Here is a 12183-nt window from a genome sequence, read left to right as displayed (position 1 = left end):
GGGGCACGAACCCGTGTCCCCTGCATCGGCAGGCGGACTCTCAACCACTGCGCCACCAGGGAAGCCCTAAAATATATATTTTAATCTAAGTGGCAACTAATGTATATAATTTACAATATATCAAACTGCTGTTTCTGTTTTTCTAAATTTCTGTTAAAGTATAATTTTGATGTTTAAGTATTTTTTCTATATATCATAATTTATATTACTGTAATCCTATTGTTGAACATTTAATGTCTTCCCAATGCCTCACTAATATAATCACATCAGTGAAAACCCTTGTACATGTGTTGTTTTCTCTTCTTTATGAATAATTTATTAAAATAAATTCCAGATAGTGATATTACTGGGTCAGAGTTTTAACTCTTTTTATGATTCTTGATAAGAATTGTTAAATTGCTTTACAAAAGAGATAGGTCATGTTTTATGATCATCAAGAGCATATTCCTACTATAACAGATTCTTGACTATCTGAAATACGTTAGATTTATTATTCTAAATTTAAATAATTTATATAAGTTTACTTTTATAAATTGTACTTAGTGGATTATATACACAGAGAATGCTGAGGTATATATTTATATTTTCCATGTTTAAAAATGCTTACTTTATAATGCTAACTGAAAGCAACAGGATACAGAATGAGGTATAAATTAAATATATAAAAATTATATATACCTCAACAATAGATCAATTTAATTTCATTTTTTAGACCTTTTTGTTTTTCTCCTAATTAATCACAGTGTGTATTACACCAGGGCTGAATGTCCTCCACGTATTCCTGGGGTCAAAAGATCTGTCTTTTTCTTTTAGGAAATTTACCAGTGGTGTGGATCCTCTTGCAACAAATATGAGCGTCTGAAGGCCAGCCAGGTTGCCATCGGCATTCGGGACAATGAAAGGAAAGGAAGAGCTCAACTAATTGTGGTGGAAGACGGGCATGAATCATCAGAGCTTATAAAGGTATTGAGAGCTTGCCACTCTAAGTTTTGTGTGTGTTAGTGTGTGTGTTAGATTTAATAACTTCTTAATACTTAGGCTAAGGTTAGGTAAGAGGAAGTATCAGTGTTTTATAAGTCATGGTATTAGGAAAATAGAACATCATGACTGTTTTCTCCCACCGCTGGGATGACTATCAAAGAAGTCTTGTGCCTGTCTTCTGAGACATTCAAGGACAAATAGGTGGGCAAAACCTTTGAGATTGACTATAAGAAAATATTTTGGAAGAAACATAATAGTTTTTTCATCTGGGCTTCTCAAATTTTTTATAACGCAGTGATTTTCTTCAATTTTAAAATTAACAATTATTTCGTTAAAAGAATGAAATAAAATCTTATACCAAGAGATTAAATACACCAATATTTTAAATACTTCAATCATTTTAAACTAAGAATTACAGTATAGGCAAGACATAATTTTAGCATAGTTGTTAAATCAGTATGAATTGTCTGTATGGCTCTTTATACCTCTGTCATTTACTTAATCAACATACAAGTCCCGGACATTTAGTTGTGACCAAGTGTATATATGGTATATATTCCCTTAAGGAAGATTATCAGTCAAAGGGTATAATCATATTCAGGTGTCTAGATACACGTTGGTAAATTGATTCCCATTTATTCATTCAACAAATATTTATTGAATTCCTACAGGAGCCAGGCACTAAATGTTTGTACCAGTTGCTGCTTCCTTGACCAAAGCACTGTGTTCCTTCATGACTTTACAGAGCACTGTCAGGATATCCTGTTGTAGTACCTTTTTGAATCTTCCCACATGTAATAGTAGCAGGAGGTATCTCTTTGAGTTTTCCTTTCTCTAATTTCCTGGGATATTATGCATTTTCCCCCAATGATTTTAGCCATTGGGCACTTAAATTTTTCTAAAGACAATCCTGTAAACATATATTTTTAATATTTTTTATTTAGAGCAATTTAATGCATTAGTTACCTGATCAGATGCTAGCCTACATAATCCAGCAATCGAAAATTATATAATGATATCATTTTATTGATTATAATGTCTTTAAACTTTATTACTTTAATAACCACCAAACACAGACTTTCACATTAATGATGTTTTAGAAATAATTTTAATTCAATGGGAAGATGATCACGGTACAATGCTAAGAGAAAAGGCAGGCTATAAAATTTTAGGTACAATATTATCTTAATATGTAAGTTTACATTATATAGCTATATATTCATATATACATTTATATCTGGAAAGAAATATGCTGAAATATTACAAACACCACCAATATATGGCTTTGACTCTGGGGATATGGCTTCTTGTTATTTTCTTCTGCATTTGTCTTTGTGTTTTCAAAATTTATTATAATGGATGTGTATTCCTTTTATAATTAGAAAAAAAAAGGCCATCTGAAAAAATAAAATAAGGGACGACTATTGAAACCTGGGTTTTCAGAAGTCAGACTAACATTACTAATATATTAGACCTTGAAACTATTTAGAGCACATTCTTGATCTTTTAATATTTTTTAAAGACCTCTGTTCTGCAGATGTGATCACCATTTAAGTCATCTAATTCTCATATTTGGGAGCAAAAATCTATAAATAAGATGTATTTCTAATTGATTATAACTTCTTGTCTCAATAGCTATGCTTTGATAGAAGTGGAGCCAGGGACACAATTTGCCCTTGTAGGGAGCTAGAGGGAGTGTTGCATTAACTGTCAGGCTAGCTTCTCCATGGTCATCTTGGAAAGTCCCTTAAACTCTCATTGTCTCTGGTTCCTCATTTGTAAAGTGAGGGTTAGACAAAGTGGCTTCTCTGGTCCCTTTAGATTCCAATGATCTGTGATTCAACCTTGTCTCTCAGGCAATGGCTGTGTTTAATTACCAGTCATTTGTAGTCTGTTCTAGGCAACGAAACCACTGAGGCCAAGGGCCTTAACTGTGCATATGTATTTTTGATGTCTTTGCTTATTGGATATCACTCAAAGTTCTGAGAAAGAAAAGCTTAAATAGTCGATGACTATATTATGCTGTTAAATTAAAATGAGACAATGCAAACCTGAAGAAAAAAATTTGTAAAAATATAACTTCGATTTTAAAATATCAGTGATAGGGATAAGGGACATACTGTTTAATATAAAATGCTATGTCTGTGTTTTAGGGGCTCTTTGTTTTCTGGTTTCTAAAAAATCCTAGAAAACACTGACTTTGTTTCCATTCAGTACATTCAATTTATACTGCATTATGATGGACAGCTGTCACTCACAATTGATCTGAACTGAATTTTGAGTGAAAGCCTTTTTTTTTTTTTTTTTTTTTGTTAAAAAGCATTCGGTGGGAAGTTCTGTTTTCAGAAATGTTCTTTTGTGGCCTGATTACAAGGGTAGGTAGTTGTTTGATGAATTACCTATGGACTTAAGATAAACAAGTTTGACCTCTAGGCTTTCTTAATGTTGTACTGTAACAATAGAATTCAAAGAGCTCATGAACTTGGTTGGGAAAAAAATTACAGCTTCATTTTCACCGATTTCTTTGTGAAAATTTTCTCCAATTGTGAATGTAGTTGATAAACGACAGTAGTATGAGCAGAACTTGTGACTTTTCAGATCACACTATAGATATTGCATATAACCTCAAAGTATCACTTATGCTCATCACTACTTGGTAATTAGGGCAGTTATTAGACCTGCTTTTCAGTAATATTATTTAATGAGTAAATGAAGAAGCTTATTTATTACTTTATTTACTTTATTATTTTTACTTTATTACTTTATTACTTTATTTACTTTATTTATTATTTATATATTACTTTATTTATTACTTTTTTACTTTTGCTTTCTTAAATATATTTTGATTTTTTGATAGTTTTATTCTAATATAATTGGTTTCCATTGTAAGTATTTTATTTTATACGTTTAAAAAATACATTTATCAGTAGGGGTTCATAGGCTTCAAAAGTGGTCCAAAATGGTCCATAGCACACAGACAAAAAAGGTTACCTCGTTTAAGATAATGGAACACCACTTCTTTTCCTGAGACTCTAATGCAACTGTTGACTTTGCTAGAGGATTCCAAAAATCTAAAAATCTTTCAAAATATCTTATAAAATTGACCTGTTAAGTGACTCATTTTTAATGAGAATTAAAAAAAATTATTTATTTCCAAAAACTTTGAAAGTGTATATATGAAGGTTGGTAATGGCTTGAAGTCAAGGACTTTTCAACCAGTTAAATGATGTGATTGTCATGATTCCATATTCAATGCTGAATTTTTGGAACATGTCTTTGTAACACATTCAAGTGATCAACACTGAAAATATTGAAAAAAAATTTTTCTGAGAGTCTTTTGAAAAATTGATCTTTATTTAGAGGTAGTTCAACTATCTTTTGATCACAATATTATTTTCACACAATTTTAATATGGCTTATCTCTAGGATGATCATAAATTTATCCTTCAAACAAAACACTCTGGAGAGTAATAGTGGGCACTAACCAGACAGGACACAACATGCATTAACAAGAACCGTCTGGGGAAACAGGATGTGTGGTCAGCCTCTTATCTGTATCTTAAGCACTTTTAAAAGCTTGTATGCCTAAATATGAAGGTAATCCTATAAGCAGAACTAACTGAAACCTGTAATTAAAGTCATGTATACTCTGTGCTTGTTTTCTCCTAACTGTAAACATATTTACCATGAAAAGCTGCATGTAAATTATGTAAAGCTTTTTTCTTTTCATATTTAAAATAAATAATCAATGAATGTGAAGGAAAATTAAATATCTCACTAGCCCGAAGGTCTCAAACTTTCTTTGTTGATTCTACTCATTCTTGAAACATTAGGAGGGAGGCTAAAAGTCCCTTGAGGAAAAATGGCTAAGGTGAATAACTTATCAGTATGTTTTATAGACTTTCATTTTTAAAAAGATAGCATTGCGTAGATATCAAAAAGAAAGAAGGAACAAGTTGTTTGAAACAACAACAAAACAACCAATTCTTCTAACCTGGAAAGAGTTTTTTTCAATGTAATTTAATAAACTTGTTAAGTCTATAATCATTGTAAATGCTAGTGGAGGAATCCTGGCAGTAAAAATACTACAGGGAGATTGTTAGCAGATGCTTTGTTGTTGAACTGTTAGATTTCTTGCTTCTATAAAAACACTGAGGCTCCCTGGAAAGTCATATGCACAATCATTATTTTAGATTTGGGTAAAAGAAGAAAATTGGAAAGAAAAATTAGAATGTCATGTGATGTCTTAGTTAATAAGTGTTTTTTTCTTTTCATAAAAGCATGTACTTTATTATTAGAGACATAGCACAACAACAAGTGGGAGAGCACGCAGAGGAACAGTTTGCTTATTTAAGACAGAAGCAAGGCAGAGATGCACAGTCGGAGAGCAAGGGTGTGGGCATCCTCCCTAATGAGGAGGAGCCAATAAGTGTTTATTGATCACTGGGTTGGTTCCCAGTAAAGTTCAGACTGTATTTTTTTGTCTGATTGAGAAGATAAGCATGCACCCAGTCTAAAACATAGTCCTAGAGTGGTAACAGGTTGTGAGGGTCCTCAAATGCCAGAGAAAACACAGTCAGAATGATACCACCAGTGGTTGAAAGACTTCTCATGATAAAACTTATGTATTTTATTTTATTATTTTTTTAAAATTTATTTTATTGAAGTATAGTTGATTTACAATGTTGTGTTCATTTCTGCTGTACAGCAAAGTGATTCAGTTATACACATATATATGTATATACACACATTCTTTTTCATATTCTTTTCCATTATGGTTTATCACAGGATATTGAACATAGTTCCCTGTGCTGTACAGTAGGACCTTATAATTTATCCATTCTGTACATAATAGTTTGCATCTGCTAATCCCAAACTCCCAATTCATCCCTCCCAAATTTATGTATTTTAGACTATATGACAATAGCATATAAAATAGATTAATCTCCAGAGGATCTCCCAGTATAGGAATTGTGTTCATCTTGTTACTATAAGTCATAATTGACTACTTGAAAATAAGAAAATTTATTCAATCATTCTTTTGAGAAGTTGATCAGATATTTATGATGTGCTCATCTGGTAATCTTGTAAATAAAATCTAGAGTTGAACTGTGCAGATATTTCTTAAATTATCCTTTAGATATCTATTTAGGCAAAGAGTAAAATTTTAGTTATACTTCCCCAAAGTACTTTGCCCAATGAAATTTATATCTTAACAATGCTACTCTAAATTCCTTGAAGACAAGACATTGCCTTTATATCTGTGGAAGCCTCACAGCTCTAACTCATTGCTCATTAATATTTAGAAAATTAATACAATTAACTGGGAACTTTGTGGTTTTAGAAAACCAATTACATTTGTCTTCCTGTTTTCTACAGGATAGTATTGCTTTAAAAAATTCCCTGTGTTATAGATGATAGTGTTGGTGAATATATGAACAAAGCCATATGGTTGATTAAGTTTTAAAACCAACTGCATTTATGTCGGAGCAGTTAGTGTTTAGATAAGGATAATCCATAGAGTCTGCTAGTCTTCTTTCTACAGATTGATAGTTACAGCTCATCTCCTGGAAAGTGATAACTGAGTCTTGAGCTTATCTACCTTCCCACGTATTAGGCAGATTGCATACACTCCAGGTGAGAGTATGTAGCACAGTAGGAAATAGACAGCAAATGTCTAAAACTTCATTCTGTGAATAAAAATGCATGTCCCCAGGAGCTGCAGTTGGATTCTGCCATCTGTAAAATCTTCCTTCCCAGGTCAGGTCACCTCCCTATTTAGTGTTCAGCAAAATTGGACACTATTTCTGTTTTTGTCCACTTAGTGTGGACTAAAACACACTAAGTGCACACTTAGCGTCCACTTTGTCCACCCTTCTTGCTGTTTAGTACACATCACTGCTGTCCACTGGCCTAGGACTGCTGCCTACAGTCTCGGTGCTGCCTCTCCTCACCACTGGGTTAAAAGTGAATGTGGGGGGGAAAAAAAAAAAAAGTGAATGTGGGGCTTCCCTGGTGGCGCAGTGATTGAGAGTCCGCCTGCTGATGCAGGGGACACGGGTTCGTGCCCCGGTCCGGGAAGATCCCACGTGCCGCGGAGCGGCTGGGCCCGTGAGCCATGGCCGCTGAGCCTGCGCGTCCGGAGCCTGTGCTCCGCAACGGGAGAGGCCACAGCAGGGAGAGGCCCGCGTACCGCAAAAAAAAAAAAAAAAAAAAAGTGAATGCGCTCCGTGCACTCCAAGGAACTACACAGATGTAGAGCTTTGTTTTTGAAATCACCCAATATATTTGTCTTATCCTTAACATCAATGCTTAACATCAAAGGCGGTGGTGCTAACACTTCCCAAGGTTGTACAATTTAAATTTACAGAAAGTTAAAGCAGGAGTGATTTTGAACATTTAATCATCTAAGCACTGGAATAGTAATACAGTTTCAGCATGTAGAGCAAAAGGTGAAGAAAAAGCAAGCAGGAATTTGGAAATTTAGAATTGTCAACATTCCATGAAGCTTCTCTGTGGAAACGTTTGCTTTCATAGCATAACCTTGAGTTTACTGGATTTACATGGAGTTATATTTTAATCTTTTAACTAAAATAACATTGTGTATTTGAATCATGCTTAGTCATTTTAAAAATGATACCATAGAGAATGGGAGAAACTTTATTTTCTGGGGATGATTTTTGATTAGATAAATCAGTCCCCATTTATCTTTGTAAAATAATATCAAATGAACCAAAGGAGTGCCAATAATAGAAGTCGGGGAACTGTTTTTGTTGTTGTTGTTTTGTTTTGTTTTTTGTTTTTTGGGGGGGTTTTTTTGCGTTATGCGGGCCTCTCGCTGTTGTGGCCTCTCCCGTTGCGGAGCACAGGCTCCGGACGCGCAGGCTCAGAGGCCATGGCTCACGGGCCCAGCCGCTCCGCGGCATGTGGGATCCTCCCGGACTGGGGCACGAACCCGTGTCCCCTGCATCGGCAGGTGGACTCTCAACCACTGCGCCACCAGGGAAGCCCTGTTGTTGTTGTTGTTTTGCGGTACGTGGGCCTCTCCCTGTTGTGGCCTCTCCCGTTGCGGAGCACAGGCTCCGGATGCGCAGGCTCAGCGGCCGTGGCTCACGGGCCCAGCCGCTCCGTGGCACATGGGATCTTCCCGGACCTGGGCATGAACCCGTGTCCTGTGCATCGGCAGGAGGACTCTCAACCACTGCGCCACCAGGGACGCCAAGGGAGCTGTTTTGAAAACCCCCTTCATGAGCATTTTGGAACAGTGAGTATACAGTATTTTTAAAGGGTCTAAAGATTTATAGGAAAATAGTATAAATAAGAATCAAAATCACAGCTTTTTAGCATCAGGGAATAAACCTGGGTGTTTTGAGCTCCTTAAATGTAAATGATAGTTATTTTGTGGGTTTGTAATGCACACACACCACTCATTAAATTATTTTCTGTTGCCCTCTTACTTCATTGTTAGTCACAACTCTGTACTTTGTGAGGATGGAAATTTGAGCTGCCTGAGATACTAATTTGGTCAATAGGCACAGTAAACACTTTTAACACTAAGAGACAACAAAAAACGTTTTGTGAGAGAGGTACACTGCTCTTTGTGTGCTATCCAATTAGTTTTAGCTTCCTTGTTTATCCCTCCTTTATTTTCCAACCTCCTTTTGTAAGTTTTTGGGAAATTGAACAATGTCTGACATATTTTGGAATTTCCTATTTATATCACATGGTGTCTGGCACAGCAGAGACGTTCACCAGAATTTGTTGTCTGAAATAACATTATTATGAGAGCCAAGTGGAGAGAGAAGGTCCATTTATGGGTTTACCATTCAAAGAATTTTAAGGTAAAGGGGTCCAAAATATTTGCCACTCTCTCTAGATTAGTCCTTATATTACGTATAGAGAGGAAGTATCAGAGGTACCAGAAAATAGAAATCTTTCCTTTTCTTATATCTGTTGCATTGTAATTAAATCATTGCCCCTGTTTTGCTTTACAGCAATGATACTTAGTACACACCTCAAATCCAAAGATTATAGTGACGAGTAGTGCATGCTGCAAAGTTATGATGCTTCCAGGAGCACTATAGTTGCTGTAGCTATTTGTATCTACCATTTATTGATAGCTTACTTTATGTGCCAGGCACTGTTCAAGGCACCATTCATTTGTTGTCACTTATTTGAATGAATCTTTTATTTGGATGTCTAGTATTTAGTTCAGATATCCATTTTGTTCCTCACCAATTCATCCAGTGGGGGAAGTTGAAATATTCTGAACAAAGATAAGAAATAGAGTAAAAGTATACTTAACTATATACAACAATAAGATAATAATTTTTCAAATAATCTTCCACTTTGTCACACCCAAGTTCCACATTGAAGACTTGTGACCTCACTGATAAGATGTCACTTTTATATAATCAGTCCAAACTAATACTACTTGGCAAGCATTTCTGAATGAGGTCATTTCCCCGATAGAACCCATCAACAGGATAATGCAATTCCAAGACAGATGGGTTGTATGGAAGGGTGGATCTTTTCTATATTTGAAATGATAAACTAACACAAATATTAAACTAGAATGGCAGGTTTCTAGTCTCGCTATTATTTATATTTCTCCTCATGTTTGTTATAGTATTAGTGATTATATATATATAGATAGAGTAAAAAAAGACTTACAGTAAGACTATATTTTCTTTCAGCAATTTTAGGTCAATTTCTTCTTATTCCTATGCTAAGAATTAGCCAAACTCAAATATCAAAGGGTAAGATCTCTAAGATTCGTGATTCACAACTCCTTGACATTCATTTTGTAAAATAAATAGTTAAAATATATAATAATAGTTAACTGTAATATTAATTTTATATGTTTCCTCTTAACATCTTGTGCTAAGAATTAGCCAAGCCCAGATATTAGAAGGTTGACTTTTCAAGAGTCAATGATTCACAACTCCTTAGTATTTATTTTGTAATTATTGTTTAATATCATGAGGAAAAGTGTTCACATATTGGAAAGAACTCCCTAAGATAGAGGCCATTTAGCTTGTGATTTTAAGTCATGTTTATCCAGAGCCAAGGATCGCACTATGATGGAATTGGGTTATATTGACAGTACTTCTGCAAATGCAAAACTGTTGTTATTGCTATTAGAATTGCTGTTATGTTTGCAAGGGTATCCAGTGCATCACCATTTTACAATTACTTTGTTTTGGATATGTGTGTGTGTGCGTGTGTGTGTGTGTGTGTGTGTGTGTGTGTATGTATATATATTTATATATATATATGTATATATATACATATATATATATTTATATGTAAGAAGGATTTGTCAGGAAAGCATGATTTGTTCTTGTCAATACAGTATCCTCTCAGTGGAAACTCTCAATAGGAAATCCTCAGTTCTGGATATTTCATAACATTTTACTAATCAGAAAACAGGTACTAACGTACTATTAAACAGAAAATCTGTTAGTATCTGTACACAAAAAAGCCATACAAATATACTGGGAAATGAAGTCCTATACCATGTGTAACTGTGAAATTAAATATCAATGCTCTATTTCAGTGAAGGCTGGTAACTAAAAAAGCCAACCAAAACTAAAAATAAATTTTGATGAAATCTGATAGAGGACATGTGGACAAGACAAATATGTTGACTAAAAACTGTTCCAAAGCAAGTAGCAAATGCCCCACAATTGAATATCATTTGCTCTGCTATTCACTGTCGTGGTGCTCCATTGCTAGGTGACGTCATAATTTCATCTTGTCATGCCTTACAAGGGTAAGGGCAAATGGCTTACTGGTCAGCTGAATTTTCTGTTCACTTTTTACTCTTTCTAGCTGCATTTTTCTTTATATGATGCAAGTGCTTCTCATCATTGACACAGAAATTCCATAATCTAAGAAGTAAATTTGTCATGGATTTTATTTGCTGCAGAGGAGGTCCACCAAAAGCACCACCAGGACAAACATTCAGTGTTTACTATACAACTGGCGTTCTTCTGTGGGCTGTACATGGATGAGCTAATTTAATTCTTACAACAGCCCTGTGAAGTGGATACAGTTATTATCCCCTGTCTTGGTCTGTGTTCCTCCAAAAGCCAACTTGGAGACAAGGACTTGGGAGCAGATTGTTATTTGGAAGATGATCCTGGAAGCGCGGAGTAGAAGTAAAATGAGGCAATAGTTTGTTAATAAGTTATTTACTGCTGCAGACAACTGGGGCTTAGTCCCTGAGGGGCCCTCTGAGAAACTGTATGGAGAACACTTCAGGACTGGCCCACTGAAGGCTGAGGTGGCTGCAGGATTTAGCTGGTAACTCCCATCCCTCATTTGTTGAGGGTCACTCCTTGGGTTTTAACTCCCCAGAACCTCTAGCCTGCCTTGTATGTAGATACAGTACAGCCTGGTGGCCAGATAATGCCATCAGACAGAGAGCAGAAGGCTTTGGCCTTTAAGAAATTATCTGGCGATGACCTCTGAGGTAGAGCAAGGTGAGATGGGCAGGGCACCAGTAGCATCTCTACATCCTCACTTTATGAAGAAAGTAAGTCATAGAGAGACTGTGTAACTTGTCCATATAGGAATGGGAATGGGAGACCTGTGGTTCACAGATCATGGCAGATCTTCATTCCAGAGCATGCAAATCTTAAATATGCAGAGAGATGGGAATCTCATCTGCTGTGAAGTTATTTTATAACTTCCAAAACTTTTCTACACACTTTGGACAATCATACCTATTTTATTACATATCACAAGTAATAGCTTTTGCAGCACAATTTTTGCGCTCAGTGGGCTGGCTTGACCCTTCATATCTCTTAGTGTCAGCATTCAACCTTTCATCCATACTATGAAGGCATTAGGTGCAGGGTAATTGGGGTAGACATTTTCTTTGAAAGAAAATACATTCCTTTAATGTGAGTGTGAAAGCTATGCAAGTATTTTTCAAGAACCTCAGAGTATATGAAAGCCATTTTGAGTTTGCTCCATTAAATGTTGGCGCTTGGAAATTTTCTTAATTATGTAGATAAAGAGGAGACTCACAACTCTCCTGCCATAAAACTCCACCTAATCTCATTAAATGTTATATGTGAATCAGGTTTATTTACCTCACTTAATCATCATAATCATTGTGAGTGGCATTACTTATCATACTATTTTAAATATGAGAATAAGGTCACAGAGTCACTTAGTTGTGGGTCCATCCAG

General features: G+C 35.4%; 1 protein-coding gene across 2 annotated transcripts in view; it reads left to right on the top strand.

Annotated features, from left to right (window-relative positions):
• Positions 1-12183, top strand: part of SCIN (scinderin) — an 81084-nt gene that overhangs the window by 26096 nt on the left and 42805 nt on the right. For both annotated transcript variants that reach the window (XM_067746262.1, XM_067746261.1), the window contains exon 4: positions 814-963. In XM_067746262.1, the coding sequence (XP_067602363.1) occupies positions 814-963 (150 nt within the window). The remainder of the gene's footprint in view (positions 1-813; positions 964-12183) is intronic.

This window comes from Pseudorca crassidens, chromosome 8, assembly GCF_039906515.1.
Source record: "Pseudorca crassidens isolate mPseCra1 chromosome 8, mPseCra1.hap1, whole genome shotgun sequence".
In the NCBI taxonomy this organism is placed as follows: domain Eukaryota; kingdom Metazoa; phylum Chordata; class Mammalia; order Artiodactyla; family Delphinidae; genus Pseudorca; species Pseudorca crassidens.
The sequence above is the reverse complement of the archived record's forward strand: the minus strand, read 5'-3'. Positions and strand labels throughout refer to the sequence as shown.